General features: G+C 48.1%; 2 protein-coding genes across 2 annotated transcripts; both read left to right on the forward strand.

The window, feature by feature from the left end:
• The first annotated feature begins 219 nt into the window (after positions 1 to 219).
• Positions 220 to 1,376, forward strand: LOC118575172 (paired immunoglobulin-like type 2 receptor alpha). The gene is made up of 3 exons (XM_036175834.1): positions 220 to 283; positions 535 to 643; positions 926 to 1,376. Exons 1-3 carry the CDS (start codon positions 220 to 222, stop codon positions 1,374 to 1,376), a joined length of 624 nt encoding a protein of 207 aa, XP_036031727.1.
• A 14,208-nt stretch (positions 1,377 to 15,584) lies between these two features.
• Positions 15,585 to 16,368, forward strand: LOC118575173 (paired immunoglobulin-like type 2 receptor beta-2; the record flags this gene model as incomplete). Its single annotated transcript, XM_036175836.1, has 2 exons — positions 15,585 to 15,672; positions 15,982 to 16,368. Coding segments are annotated over exons 1-2 (475 nt in total), but the record flags the coding sequence as incomplete, so codon positions are not given.
• Between the last annotated feature and the right edge of the window lie 53 nt (positions 16,369 to 16,421).

Below are 16,421 nucleotides of genomic sequence, written 5' to 3' on the forward strand. Positions count from 1 at the left end.
TTCCTCATCACCCCCATCCTGGCTGTGTCTGAAGTGAGCAGAAACTGACCACTTCTGTGCCTGAGGTTATTAGAGGGGGAAGGGGGAGACAGGGAAGAAAGGAGGGAGGGAGAGATAGAGAGACAACCAGCATTAAGGAGACATAATGAAAAACAATGAGGAGGGGGAGGGCAGGAGTGGAGGAAATCTGGAAGTGAGGAAACAGTGACTACAGGCCACATGGAAAATGCACAGGACTGGATAAGACAGGAGGCCCAGGTGGAAGAGAGGAGAGCCCGGCATGGTGAGGTCAATTCCATATCTTCCTGTCAAAACGGGGGCTGGGCTCAAGGGGCCATCTTGTCAGTGACCACAGGGAGGATCTTCTGCAGCATGAGAAAGAAGAAGCCAGAATGATGAAGGAAGTTGCTGGTCACAAGGAGGTGGAGATGGGGAGATCCTGCCCTACTCTGTCCTTCACATGAGAAGACTCAGGGATTGTGTGCCCCTTTACCCTGATTCTTCCTGACTCCTGAGCATCCCAGGTCCCTACAGGGCTCCTCTCCTGCCTGGTGTCTCTGCTGGTCTCACTTCCTGGAGGGAATCAGGCCATGGCTTGGATCCTGCTTCTGCTGCTGTCAGCTGCATGCCTGCAAGCTGGTGAGTTTGGGGACCTTGTTAGCAGGGACTCTACCTTAACCACAGGAGGGACCAGTGGGGCTGGGAAGAGTGGACTGTCCTGTGGACAGGGGTCTGCTAGAGGAGACACCAGTGCTCTGTGTCTCAAGAGAGAGCTTGTCTTTCAGAGTGGGTCCATCCCAACCCTTCCTTGTCTCTCCTGCCCCATATGGGACAGTGGGACATAGGGATGGTCCTTCCTAGTGTCCCACAGTTACCTATGGATGATGGCTCAGGAAGCTCTGGGTTGTCCTTTCATCCCCTGCAGTGGCTTCAGATCCCCCTCCTTTCCATGTTACTCCGCAGGATCTAAATATACCTTTGGGGTTGACCAACCAGCACGCCTCTCTGGTGTCCAGGGCGGCTCCATCGAGATCCCCTTCTCCTTCTACTTCCCCTGGGAGTTGGCAGAGAATCCACAGATGAGGATTCTCTGGAGATGGAAGCACTTCCATGGGAAATATATCTACAACTCCACCCCACCCTTCATACATAAGCATTTCAAGAACCGGCTCATCCTGAACTGGACACAGCCTCAGACATCTGGAGTCCTCAGAATCCTCAACTTGACAGAGAAGCACCAGAGCACATACTTCTGCCGAGTTCATATGAACACACAAATGGGCATGACAGCGTTTCAGTCAATTGTTGGAACCCAACTCACCACCACTCCTGGTGAGCACACCCCAGGTCAGGCTTTGGTGGCCCTGGCTTCTTGATACCCCAGATGGCATTAGAGATCTTATGTTTGTTTCTGCCCTCAGATTCCTCTCATGTGATCTGTCCTCTCTCCAGAGCTCTGCCAACTCCACCTTTCCTCATCGTCACAACCACCCAAAATCCTTAGCTGCTCTCTCTGATCTGCCCTCATGTGCCCTCAGATCCACCCCACCCCCAGTCTCAGCTCTTCCCAGACGGCCCAGGCTCCTGCTCCTTTCTCCAAACTGCACTACCGCCCTGCCCACCCCACCCTCGTTGACACAAATCCATGTGGATCTGGCCTCTCCAGGACGGAGCAGCCTTCACCTGGTCCTGTGTCAGGGTCTCCGTTAGATCTGGACTTTACACCATATCTCGTGCCTTGCACAGAAGGTGCCTTCTGGTCCTGTGTACCCTCCTCCTCTGTGTTCCCCACCTCACCAGTCTCTAGACACATCCCTCACCTCTCCTTGCCCCAGTTTCTTTTCCTCTTCCTCATTTCCCTCTTCCCCCTTCCTCCCCATTCCCCATCTCTCCCACACAGACCCTCATGTTCTCACCATGATCAGGTTCTCTGGTCACTTCTCCATGGCAGCTGGAACTGCAGCTTCCACACAGAGTGCACACAGGCCCAGCCTAGTCTCTGTGTGGACATTACCCCGGCCACCTGTCACCACAGCTGGGCACTCTTGTGGTCATTATACAGAGAGACATGGAGACCAGCAGAGTTCCAGCCCTGCCAAGTTCATGGTGGTGAGGAACAGGCCCCAGAGGGAGCCCTTACCTCCAAACATCTCTCAACCAGTAGACACATTATTGAGCTCACACTATTGCTTACCTCTCTTCTATCTTGGTTTTTTGGAGTGTATATATATATGGTGTTAGCATGCGTGTGTGTGTGTGTGTGTGTGTGTGTGTATGTTTTCATGTATGTAAGTATGTATTTGTGTGTGTGCGCATAAACCCTATTTTTGTGCTTGGGAAGGCCAGAGTTGGACATTAGGTGTCCCCCTCTAGTAAGACCCACCTTATGTCCTTGAGGCAGGGTCTCTCACTGAACCTGGAACTCACTGTTTAGGGCTAGGCTGATGGGCTGTGAAGCCTCATTGATCCTCTTGTCTCCATCTCCCATGGTGTTGGAGTTACAGGTGCTCACACTGTCTGTCTTACAAATGAGGTATGTGACATCTGAAGAAGGAACACCCAAAGTTAACCTCTTGCTCTCACACAGACAGACAGATATACACATACACAGGCACAGACACATATACAGACACACACACACAGATACACACACACACACACACACAGAGAGAGAGAGAGAGAGACAGAGACAGAGAGAGACAGAGAGACAGAGAGAGACAGAGACAGAGATACATGTGAGTGCAGAATTTAATAAAAAATACATTTTAGAAAGTAAAATATAAAATTAATAGTCAAATAATAATCACTTATCATTAACTATATCACCAATTCTCAGCAGTGCCAGTGATAAGTGGGTTTGTCCCATTCAGGTTAGACCCACCAGCTCCCCCCGCCCCCCCTGCAAACCACACCTCATCTTAACCCTGTGCTGGTTCAGGATAAACTCCAAGCCAGAACTGACCAGGCACCTTACCTCTACATTTCCTGTGTCTCCTTCATGTTTTCCTACATGGCTGTGTTCCTCCAGCCTACTCCCTCTTCCTCCTTTCCCAATGTCTCCAGCCTTTGATAATCTATTAAGTGCTTGTAGAGCGTTTCAATATAAGGCAGCCATGCCTTTCTCTGCTTTAGGCAGACACACCTTGTTTTTCTTCTTTTAGTTGGACTTCAGATGGTCCCCAAGGCCACGTGCACACTAGACAAGGGCTCTGCCACTGAGTTACTCTTCACTCCATTGTGAGATCTTCATCAGTATTTTTAAAATTAATTCACTGAATATTCCTGCCCATTGTTTTTAAAATATTAAAATTAATGATAAAAAGACATTTTCATTTTCTTTCTATTTTTTTTTTTAAAGACAGGTTCACATGTACTCAGGCTGGCTTTAAACGTACTATACAGCTGGGGATGACCTTGGAACTCCTGACTCTTCTGCCTCCACTTCCCAAGTGCTGGGATCACAAGGGTGTGTCACCATTCCTGTGTGCAGCTCTTGAGATAGGACTCAGGGCCTCGTGCATGCTAGGCAAGCAATATGCTACTGAGCTGCATCCACAGACCCCAAAAGAAATGTTTTATCTAACCAAAATATTCTCATTTAGGGCGAAGATATCACAACTTGAGAACTATTTGCAGCATGTATTGAAAAAAAAACCCTGTGGTTGGCTTATTAATTCTATATCCATAACTTCATTTTTATAGCCAAATTCAATAGTACTCTCCTTTGCAATTTTCTCTTTGGTGTCTAAGCAAAAAGATCGGGGACGATCTCTCTCTCTCTCTCTCCCATTCTCTATATCTATCTATCTATCTATCTATCTATCTATCTATCTATCTATATCTCTCTCTTTCTATTGTGGGGGTCTTTCTCTGGGCTGAACTCACCAAGTAGGCTAGGCCAGCTGGCAGTGAATCCCAGGATTTGCTTATCTTCCCCCTGAAGTGCTGGATTACAAGTGCATGGCAACACACACAGGTAACCAGGTATGTCACTCAGTCACTGTGCTTTAGAGATGACCGAGTTGGAGTGTCTGTTGCTGTGAAACACACCATGACCAAAGAACTTGGGGATAAAAGTTTTATTTGGCTTACACTGCCCAATCTCATTCCATCATGAAGGGAAGTTGGGGCAGGAATTCCAGGCAGGGAACCTGGAGGCAGGAACTGAGGCAGAAGCCATGGAGGAGTGCTGCTCATTGGCTTCCTCTCCATGGCTTGCTCAGTCTGCTTTGATTATAGCATCCAGGACCTCTTGCCCAGACATGGTACCACCCACAGTGAGCTGGGCCTCCCACATCAATCACCAATCAAGAAAATGTCCAACAGACTTGCCAATGGGCAATCTGATGGAGGCATTTTCTGAGATGGGGCTCCTCTTCCCAGATAATTACAGTTTGTGTCAAATAGACAAAATAGCTGACCAGGACACACGGCAAGTACTTCAGGACTGAGCTGTCTCCTTGGTTGCTGACCTGCCTTTTCTCCCTCAGGAAACACTTTCTTAGTGTCTAACTTTATCCATGTCAATGGCTGATGAGACTGTTTCCATCTGAGTCATTACTCAACCACTATATTTCCAACAACTTTGATTTGTTCTGTTCTTTTGGGACATCCTGGAAAGAAGGTGAGATATATGTATACATCTATACACACACACACACACACACACACACACACAGATATCACACCACACATACACACACACACACACACAGATCTCTCCCACACACACATACACACACATACACACACACACACACACACACACACACACACACACACTCAAATGTTTGCTTACACTGCCTGCTAAAATCAGGACAACAAAGGAAATTCTTTATTTAAAAATGGTCTGGAACTGAATAGTCATGGCAGCTGCTCCACAGAATGAATGTGCTGTAAGCCACTGAGCTGTGTATTGCAGAGTTCAAATGACATACCTTATATTACATACATTTATACCAACAAAAAGGTTTTTTGAGACAGGGTCTCACTATATAGCCATGGAACTTGCTATGTAGACTAGACAGACCTTGGGCTCATAGAGATCTGCCTGTCTCTGCCTTTTGAATGCTGGAATTAAAGGTGTGCTTCACCAGTCAGCTTAAAGATGACCTTTTTTTAAGTGGGTGGGTACACCTGTAATCCCAGTACCTGAGAGGTAGAGGTAAAGAGATCAGAAGTTTAAGGTCATTAATATACAGCAAGTTCAAGGCCAAACTTGACTACATAGACTTTATTTTTTTTTAAAAAAGTTAAGAGCGGTTCAGAGCACTGGCTTTGTGACTGTGAAGACCTAAGATCAAATCCATAACCCATGTTGGAAGCTGGGGGTCCCTGCATATGCTGTGACACCAGTTCCAAGGAGGTGGAGACAAGAGGACTGCTGAGTTTGTTGGCTTTCAACCTAGCCAGTACTCGAGCCCCATTTCACAGAGAGACCCTGCCTCTGAGGAATAGGTGTAGAATGTTGGAAGAGGACACTAGAAGGCCTCTTGTTGCATCCACATGCATAATCAGGAGCACACCTCTATCTTGTGTGTGTGTGTGTGTGTGTGTGTGTGTGTGTGTGTGTGTTGTAGGTGTGTGTGTACGCAGGCTCATGTTCATGTGTATGTGTGTAGGTCTCTGTATGTACACTCAGAGACACATAATACATACGTACATGAAATAAAGGGAAAATTTTTAGTAGTGTTCAATTACTTAAATATTTCATACATTTCTACAATTTATTTTGATCTTATCCACATAAAATCGAGCAGTGTCTTCAGCAATAGGTTCTTATCATGTAGCTATGGGGGGCCTCCAAGAGCAACAACAGTAGTCTATGTTAGATTGGGGTCTCTGGGCCTTGCTGACCAATAATCCATAGGAAAACAAGCCGTGCCCGGTCCTGAGATTTTCATTCAATAACTCACATCTTTAGGAGCAGCACTGTACACACTTGCAGGCTACATCTGTTCTAACAAGAACTGTTATTAGAAAATGACTGCTTAGCCGGGCAGTGGTGTATGCCTTTAATCCCAGCACTCGGGAGGCAGAGCCAGGCAGATCTCTGTGAGATTGAGGCCAGCCTGGTCTATAAATTGAGTTCCAGGACAGGCTCCAAAGCTACAGAGAGAAACCTTGTCTTGAAAAACTGAAAAACAAAAACCAAAAACAAACAAATGAACAAAACAATGACTGTTTTTGATCTGTGTGACTTAGAGATTGCTCTTTGTAATGGAGGACATGAGGGTCTGAGGACATTCTTACCAGGAAGTAGAGAGTTGTACTTGCTCACCTGATTCTCAGCCTCCGCAATTGTTCTCTTCTGCCTGTGTGAGCTTCTGTTCCTCACTCTGCATCCCACAAAGGAGACAAGATAAGCATGTGTGCCCTTCCCCCATTCGAGAAGAACCCACTTGTTACTTGAGTGTAGGGTCAGAACCTGGGCTCTGGCAGCTCTAAGAAGCCAGGCTTGGCCATCTGTCCTCAACAGGACAATTAAAGAGATGATTACAGTGAAAAGCGAAGGAAAGAGTTTTACTCAACATGGTCATACTGGGAAGAGAAACAAGGAGGTTCAGTGACAACCCCCCAACTCCATAGTTGGGGTTTTGATGGGTCCTAACATGAGGTTTAGGCTTAAACAGAAGACAAGACATGTGCAGAGCTAAGCAGTCCTAGTTCTGGTGTGGCCCCGCCCACAGTGAGCAATTGTCTCTGTCCAGCCTCTCCTGCATGCTGAGCTGAGGGTTGGCCAGCACTGTGTGAACTCTCTTTCTGGGAGACCAGTTCTTTCTCTGGCTGGCTCCAGACTTCAGCCTTTTCCTTCTCCCAGCATGAGACTCCTTGGGTGACTACAGATTCCTGGAGTCCATTCCTTCAGTAGTCTGTTGGGCAAAGAGTGCATCAGAGGCATCCTCAGAGCATCATTCCTGTCAGGGAAGTTCCATGCTGACTTCCTCCGTTTCCTCCCAGCCCCAAGACCACCTCTGCAAGCCCCACCACTGCAACTTCTGCACTCACCAGAACTGCCCTCAAAGCCACAGAAGGGAAGAAGAGCGGACAGAAAGAGAGCCTGGGTCCGGGAACCACAGTTGGGTGGCAGTGGCTGCTGCTGTACTCCTGGCTGGGGTTTTGGGAGTGATGGTGTTCCTCAGGGGGAGGAGAAGGAAAGGTAAGTGGTCCACACACAGCACCCCATCACACTTCCTGAGTGTTTCCACAGAACAGTCGACACCAGAGTCCAGGAAGGGGATTGATGACAGGGCAGATGCCAGGGCTCAGGGATGGCTGAGTCAGGAAGGTCCTTGCCATGCAAGCTGGAGGCTCCATGACCACAATCCATGTCATCCCAGTGCTGAGGAGGTAGAAAGGATGATCCCTGAGGCTGGGTGGCTAACTATGCTGTCCTAACTGCTGGTGAGCCCCAGGTCCCAGTGAGAGAACTTAAAAACAAACAAACAAACAAACAAACAAAAGCAAAGTGATCAGCTTTGAAGCTAAGGGTGGTTTCTTGCTTCCCCAGGGCAGATCCCTGGTGGCCTCCTGAGTCCAGAGTCAGGCTCTGAGGCTTGTGCTTAGGATAACTGGGATCTGTTGTTTTGGTTTGGTGACTGCTAACCACACTGAGATTCTGCCTGAAGCCGCTTCCCCAAGTGAGATTCTGCAGGGTTAAGTCTGAACCGCACAGTCCAGTCATGGCTCAGCTCTTCTCTGTTGACTTAGTCACAGGTCATCAGTCCTCCCCTTTGATTTGCAGAGGAGAAAGGGGCTGCCAGGAGAGAGCCAGGGGAAGGGAAAGCACAAGGCACCGGAAGTTGCTGTGTTAATCCACTTCCCAAAGCCTGGCTTGAAACCGGAGGATCCCAAGTAGATGACATCTGGTTTCCCAGTAACTGCAAGGTGATGGGGGAGCCACCCAAGGGCTGATTGTTCCTTCCTGAAAGAGCTGTTGTGTTGACAGACAGATCAGAGGAGAGACGGAAGGTTAGAGGAACTCAGAGGAAGAAAAAACAGAGGATGTCAAAGAATAAATAGTGAGCACCAGAGGCAGTGAGATGGCTCAGGAGGTCAGAGCACTGGAAATACCCAGAGCCCACATGCCAAAGGAAAGAACTGAGTCCTGGACATATTACTCTAACACACGCATGCCATAGCATGTGCACATCCACACACATGGTAAGTAATTAAATATAAAATGATTAAAAAATTAAAACAATAACAGCCAATGGTGATCCACACCTCAGTCAGTGCACCCGGGAAGTGGAGGCAGGAGGATCTTGATTTCAAGACTAGCCTCGATTATATGAGAATTTATCTCAATCCCCTCTCTTCCATAAAATAGCCAGGAAAGGTCTGGGAGTGGTGTAGAGGACTCTTTCTGGCCTCCAGCAAAGGGAAACCATCTCAGGAACTCTTGAGCAGTGTGGTGCATGTGGAAGAATCAGGAGATGATTAGAGGGAACCTGGTAAATCAGGTCCCCAAACCTCTGATACCAGAGGACAAATGGAGTGGCCACCTCAGCACCCTGCTATGGTGACATCAGTGTGTGTGAAAGTCTCAGATGGGGACTCAAGAGGGTCACTGAGACAGATTATGGGGAGGAAGGAGTTTACTAAGAGGTATCCATGCCATGGACGGACAGAAGGGTAGATATCAACATGGGAGGGCGCTCTAAGGAGATTTCAAGCTCCACCCACATGGCAGGGGCTCCAAAGTGGAAACGGGGTTCTTTATGTCCTTCTGAGGATAGGGGTGGTTTCACTATGAACCAGGAAGGAGACAGGAAAGGGAACAGGATGTGTGGACACTAATACCGTCTTTGAACAAAATCACTGCCCTGGTGAGAAACCCGGGATCTGGATGGCAGCAGGTCAGCTGGAGAGAACAGTGTCTGGGCAGTGTCTCTGTGAGAGGTGAAGGGCGGTGCTGTGGCCTGAGCAGCAGCTGGATTCTGACAGTACAGTCTTAGGGTGCAGAGAACAGACCGGAGGGGGGCCAGGCTGTGTCAATTTGCCACACTGGATCTGCACATGGGGATGAATGGAGAGAACCAGGAAACTGTCAAGGGAAAAGCTTTCAGACTTTGTGATTAGCCTGGTGTGGTAGTACGTGTCTGTAACTCCAGTGTGTGGAAGGGGCAGGCAGGAGGATCAGTAGTTCAAAGTCATCCTTAGGTGCAGAAGACCTCAAACAAACACTCAGTGACTAGATGGAGGACACGGGGACCAGAGAACAGGAACAAGTCTAAATGTGTTAAAAAGCACTCTGATGAAACAACCAAGCTATGAAAGACGAAGTGTGTTTGAGGGTGTGTAATGGCGGTTACTTTTCCATTGCGGTGATAAAATATCACGATCAAAAGTAACTTGTGGAAGGAAGGTTAATAGTGGTGGGCAGCTGAAGCAGGACACTGAAAAGTCACATCTTCAACACATGCAGAGAACACAGGAAAAGAGCTAGAACTGACTGAGGCAATATATTCTCAAACACAACCCAGTGAGACATGTACCTCTTCTGGAATCTGAACCTCCTAAATCGTCCATAACCTCCCCAATACAACCAAGATTTCAAACAGGTGAGCCTGTGCTGAAGATTTTTCACTCACACCCGCACAGGTGTATGCTAACCAGTTGAGTTGGGGTACAGTTGAAGTGCATCTATGGATCTGACAGAGGTGTGAAAAGAACCAAGAAAAGCAAAGGAAAGTGTGCTTATAAGTCAAAAGAGAAAACACGGAGAGATGGGTCAGGAGTCAGAGCACTGGCTGCTCAGGCAGAGACCCTGAGTTCTGCTCCAGCAGGCACATCAGGCAGTTGTCAACTGCCTGTAACTCTGGCTACAGGCCTGTCTGAAGCTTCTTCTGAATCCCGTAGGTATCTACACTCATGTGCACATACATTTAAAATTCTAGGAACAAAACAATAACAAAAAACTTTAAAAGCTACAGTCGCTAAATAAATATATGAATAATAGATTTTTCTACAGAAATACAGTAGCTCTCAGATGGTAAAAGGAGTCAGTGTCCAAGCCCGGGAGCCACCTGGTGGAGGAAATCCACTACTGCAGTCGCCCGCTGACCTCCATACACACTGTGGCACATCCTAACACATAATAAATAAGTGGCAAGAAACAGTAGTCATTAAAACAGCATAGTGTCCAGCAAGACAAATAGACCAGTAGAGTAGATGTATTCCAGAAAGAGGCGGTCTCTAGAGGCACAGAAGGAAGGCATGTGAATGCAGAGTAGATGAGCAGGTGTGGAGTGAATGGAACTCAGGGTTGGTGAAGGAAGCAAAGGAGACAGGGGTGAGGTCTGGACCCAGCAGAGATCTGGGGAGGCTTGCTGTGTAGGACAACAGCCCAGCAGAGGGAGCTCAGGCTCTTCTCTGACTGCTGGGGGCAGGTCCTCTGCCCCCCCATCCTCTGAAGGTGGTCTGAACACAGAGGACAGCTGAGAAGGATGATGGAGGATCAGCACTGATGTCACACTGACACTGATTCCCCCCACAGGACAGAGGACCAAAGCTGAAACCCCAGCCAGGTGAGCGCCATCTGACATTACAAGTATTCACCACCATGCCCAGTTGTGTGTGTTTTCTAACATGTTCCTATGTGTGTACATGTGCAGGTGCACATCCACATGTGTGGACGCCAGAGATCAATGGAGAGTCTGTCAGTTCCTCTCTGTTCCTTGCTGTCAAGAACCTTAATTTTTTCTGGTTTTTCCAACAGTGTTTCTCTGTGTAGTCTTGGTGCATGTCCTGGAATTTACTCTGTAGAGCAGGCTGGCCTCAGTCTCAGAGATCCACCTGCCTCTGCCTGCCAAGTGCGAGGATTAAAGGGGTGTGCCACCACAACCTGGACTCGTAGTTTAATATTTTTCTTGCCTAAAGAGAATAAAGGACAAAGTTGAGAGTCCCTTCTAGTCAACCTATCCTGATGTTTTATAAGCCAAATATCTGGATTCTTATGTTTAAAGCTTCTGAAAGGATAGCCTTCATCAGAATTGGGAACATGGACTTTCAGGTCACACCTGGACTCCTTGTGTCAGCTGTGTATTCAACATGGGTCTTGAACAAATCTAAACACTTCTGAGCCTTACTTAGTACATTTTTATCTGCACTGTCAAGGGCCTGGAAAGACGGCTCAGCAGTTAACAGAACATGCTGCTCTTGTAGAAGACTGTATTTCAATTCCCAATGCTCACATGTTGGCTCACAACCAACTGTAACTCCAGTTCCAGAGGATATGACACTCTCTTCTGGCCTCTGAGAGCACCAGGTATGCATGTGGTGCACAGACACATATGCAAGCAAAACACCCCCACCCATACAAATTATATATATATAATTATATATATATATATATTTATATATTATATATTTATTTATTAAATATATTATATATTTATATATATAATGCCAAAAATCTAAGGCCCATTCCATGAGATGGAACCCAGACCTGGCACTGTTAAAGGGTCCAAGAACCTGTGTGTGACAATCTTAGGCCATAAGGAAAATCCACCCCATCCTCTACTTAATGGACATGGAATTAAAGTGACTCTAATAACTCTACTGCTGTCCCCACAGATTACTGTGTCTCTCAACCTTGTCAGAGATGCTTTTCCCTGCACCAGGTGACAATAACAGAGTCGCTCAACTGGCCACATCCTGAGAATAAGGGAATGAGGCATGCTCAGTCCTCATAGGGACATATCACAACCCTTTAATCAAGCCTCAAGGATCTTTGAGAAAAGAGGGGGGTCAGGGCTGTGTAAGAAACAGGGGCGGTGGAAACAGCATTTTCTGAAGACAATGGGTCAGTCGCACATATGAACTCACAGAGATTGTGACAGCAGGCACAAGATCTACACAAGCCTAAACAGATCAAATTCAGTGTGAAAAGGGCATGATGCCTCACCGCAGGGTAAGATGCTACTGACATTGTGTACTAAAGGTATAATTCTATTTTGTGTGGACGGCTGTTTTCCTGCATGTATATGAATTACATATAAGAAGTGCCCAGGATTCCTAAAGGGCTCAGCCCTCCAACAGGAAAGAGGAGCATCTGAGAGCTGGAGAGCAGCAGCCTGAGAAGCAGCAGAAGACTGATGGGATTCAATCCCTGAGGCTGATCTCCAGGGTGGCAGCAGCCTGCACTAACAGGGAAAGCTAGAGAGCTGGTTTCCAGGGAGACAAAAGGGAGGGTTGGTGAGTGGAGGGCAGGGCAGGCATGGAGGAGACATGGTTCAAGGCAAGGGAAGGAAGCAGAGGGAGAAGGACATGGACTGAGGTCAAAGGACCAGGAGAGCTGAATGTAGTGGGTAGCCATCTCAGCATTGGCCTGGAAGTTCCAACCCCCATTGAGGCTTAGATAATGGTCACGCCCACAAGGCAGGGCTGAGGGAGGAAGCTGAAGACCAAGGATGGAAAGGAGAGTGCTCTCTTGGTGCCTGGACCCTGGATGCTGGAGGTAGACCGAGCAGAGTTCTCCAGAGAACACCGCCGGACTGCGCCATACCTTTGCCAGACCCTGCAACCTATCCCTTCATTTGTAAGTTACCCCACAAAATAAACCTCCCTTTTAACTACGTGGAGTGGCCTTCATAATTTCACCAACAGCTGAACTCAGCAGCAGCCATGGTTACAGTGATCTTGTCAGCTGGAGTGGTGTCTCCTCTGAGCATCCCTGAGGTGTTCACACAAGCAGGCTGCCAGGATGATGGTCTGGCCTGTCATCTATGGGAGTGCCCGTTCATCATCTCCTCCCTCCAGGCAGCTGGACACAGGGAAGGAGTCTCAAAGCTGTTACTCCAGTGGTCATGTGACTTGCCATGCCAGTCTCCATTGTTCAAAAGGAGAAACAGCAAAGGAGCCCACAGCCAAGACTTCCCAGAACCAACATTCTCAACAACACTTAGGTCAAGTCCCCTCAGGGTGAAGGCACATTCCTGCTGGAATGGGGAACAGATATGGGTGCTAGCATGGCTACCAGTGTTTGGGGTTTGTGTTCCCTGGCCTGAGCAGTCAGTTAAAAGAAGGACTAGAGGAAGTCTGACTGGTGGCAAATGTGTGAAATCGAATGATTGACAGTAGAGTTAGCTAGATCATGAACTGGAGGCTGTCATTGTTACCGATTGAGTTTGAGGTAGCCTGGGCTACATGAGACTCTGTTTCAAAACCAAACTACCAGCAAATCACTAAAACTCCAAACAGAGTGGTCATGGAGACAGGTCTTCCATTAGCTCCCTTTGGTTGAAGACAGAGAATTTTAACATGTCACCGGTTTCCTCTGTAGATTCACTTAAACAAATTGTGTCACAATTAATATTTTTTAAAATAATACACATAATGTTGAAGAGGAGATTGGGAGTTTCTCCATTTCTGTGACCTTAAACTCAGTGTTTTGTGAGTTTCTGTGTCTGGCCTTGGCTGTCTACAGAAGCTGGGAGACTTCATCCAAAGGAGCTGGAGACTGTGCTGGTCACCAAGCCCCACTTACTGGGTCTTTAGGACACTTTAGAGTCTCTTCTAGGGGTTCACCCTGGGCAGGGGTGCACAGAGTTCCCATGCTGCAGTTGGGCAGCATGTGAGGTTGATGAAGATGATGATGTCATCCTAGGGGAGAAAGAAGAGGTCAGGTGGGGGCGGGGCTACTGTCCTAATGTAAAGTCTCAGGTGCAGCCTGAGTGTCCTGTCTACACCACCAGCCGCCATCCTTCTGCCTTCTCTAGCATCTCCTCCACTCTCCTCAGGACCCAGTCTGGAGAGGTAATTTGGTTTGTATGTTGTCACTGGGGTGAACAAATCATGAGTGAGAGGGTAGGTAGTGTGACAGGAGGGGAGGACAGATGGACAGTTTTCATCAATGGTGAGATCTATAGGGTCAGGACCCACAGGAACTGCACTGTGGGTAATCTGAGGAGATTTTCTGGAATTGGATGATTCGGAGAGAAATAGAGAGTGTTGAGACTGTTGGGTATAATGTCAGAGTCTGAATGCTGGGTACACTATCAGGAACTAGAGTCTGAAGAGTCACATAGCCATGCCTGGGAGACCATGTTTACTCAGGATGAGGGCTGGATAAATGTGTGGTGGCAGATCAGCTGTGAAAGGTGCCTTGCATGAGTGTGTGTGTGTGTGTGTGTGTGTGTGTGTGTGTGTGTGTGTGTGTGTGCAGGTGCATATGCATGCAAGTAAGTGTGTGCTCCTGCTTGTGTAGGCCAGAGGACAAGCTCGGGTAATACTCCTACTCAGGACACCATGCACCTTGGACTATTAGTTTGGTTAGTTGGTCCTTGTTTTTGTTTCTTTGTTTGGGGGGACAAGTTTTCACTCTGTACCACTGGCTGGCCTTGAACTCAGTGTATAGACCAGTCTACATTCAAGCTAACAACACTCACACATCTGCACAGCTCTGCCTCCCAAATGCTACAATAAAAGGTATGCACCCCCGTGCCCACTTTAAGGTTTAATTTTTTCCATTATATTTACTTATTTATTCTATGGATGCCAGGCACGCATGAGCTACAGCCTAAGCAGCAGCCAGGTACTAAGACTGCCAGTATGACACTCCCAATGGTCACATGCATATGTGCATGTATGTACACACACCAAAGCTCCAAGCTGCTAATCTACAGAAAATGTCCCTCCCCCATGAAAGTATCATAGCTGCCAGGGGCCCAGTCAGTGCTATTATGGGAAATATGGTTGGCATTGCCGGAGACTTATTACAGCATTCTGGACATTAATCACATCCCCCCGCAGCATCCCTATGGTGATTCAACTGAGTCCAGGCCTTCAAAGTCTGACAGTGCTCATGACTTGGGATGAAGGGGCCAGCAGGTGGCAGCAGTGAGGCTGAGTACAAACTGGAGTAGCTTTGGAGTCATTGTCCAGGGGAGGAAGATCACCCCGGAATCCCAGGGTAGTTACAGACTCCTCAGCAGCGGGCAGGCCAGGGCGAGAGTGTCCACTGGGCCTTGGCTCTGCCGGGTGCTGTCAAGAGTCCCTGAAGGACAAGAAGAGAACAAAGAGCAGATGGTGGTGGGGACACCGAGCTAGGGCTGGGGACGGAATATGTTTCCTCATCAGCTCCATCCTCGCTGTGTCTGAAGTGAGCAGAAACTGACCACTTCTGTTCCTGAGATTTCTAGAGAGACAGACAGACAGACAACCAGTATGGTGGGAGACACAATGAGAAAAGATGAAAAGAGGAAGCACAGGAGTGGAGGAAACCTGGAGGTGAGGAAACAGTGATTACAGGCCACATGGAAATGGACAAGACTGGATAAGACAGGGGGTCAAGGTGGAAGAGAGGAGAGCCCGGCATGGTGAGGTCAATAGCATATTTCTTGCCAAAAAGAAGGGCTAGGCTCAAGGGGCCACCTCGTCACTGACCACAGGATGGATCTTCTACAGCATAAAAAAGAAGCCAGAATGAAGGAATTGCTGGTCACTAGGAGGTGGCGATGGGCAGGTCCCGCCCCGTGTCAGTCCTCCATCTGAGAAGACTCGAGGGTTGTGTGCCCCTTACCCTGATTCTTCCTGACTCCTGAGCACCCCAGGGTCCCTCACAGATCCTCCTCTCCTGACTGATGGCTCTTCTGGTCTCACTTCCTGGAGGGAATCAGGCCATGGCCTGTATCCTGCTTCTGCTGCTGTCATCTGCATGCCTGCAAGCTGGTGAGTTTGGGGACCTTGTTAGCAGGGACTCTGCCTTAACTGCAGGAGGGGCCGGTGGGGCTGGGAAGGGCAGGCTGTCCTGTGGAGAGGTCACTGCTAGAGGAGCCAGCTTGTCTTGTCCTTTCATCCCCAAGAGAGAGCTCATCCCTCAGAGTAGTGCACCCCAACCCTACACTGTCTTTTCTGTCCCACCAGCCAGAAGAACAGGACTTCTTTTTGTCCCACTCTGGCCTGTGGGTGAAGGGTCAGAAATTATGGTTTGTCCTTTCATCCCCTGCAGTGGCTTCAGATTCTCCGTATTGTTCCCAGGTTACTCCGCAGGATCCAACAGAGAAAGACCCTTTGGGGTCAACCAACCAGCACGCCTCTCTGGTGTCCAGGGCGGCTCCATCCAGATCCCCTTCTCCTTCTACTTCCCCTGGGAGTTGGCAGAGGATCCACAGATGAGGATTCTCTGGAGATGGAAGCACTTCCATGGAGAATTTATCTACAACTCCACCCCGACTTTCATACATAAGCATTTTATGAAACGGCTCAGCCTGAACTGGACACAGCCTCAGACATCTGGAGTCCTCAGAATCCTGGACTTGAAGAAGGAGGACCAGAGCACTTATTTCTGTAAAATTATTCTGAACACAAGAGAAGGCATGAAGAGTTGGCAATCAATTGCTGGGACTCAACTGATCATCTCCTCTGGTGAGTCACATTGGCTCACGCTTTGATGTCTCTGGCTTCCTTGTCCCCTAGAT

This window comes from Onychomys torridus, unplaced genomic scaffold (assembly GCF_903995425.1).
Source record: "Onychomys torridus unplaced genomic scaffold, mOncTor1.1, whole genome shotgun sequence".
In the NCBI taxonomy this organism is placed as follows: Eukaryota; Metazoa; Chordata; class Mammalia; order Rodentia; family Cricetidae; genus Onychomys; species Onychomys torridus.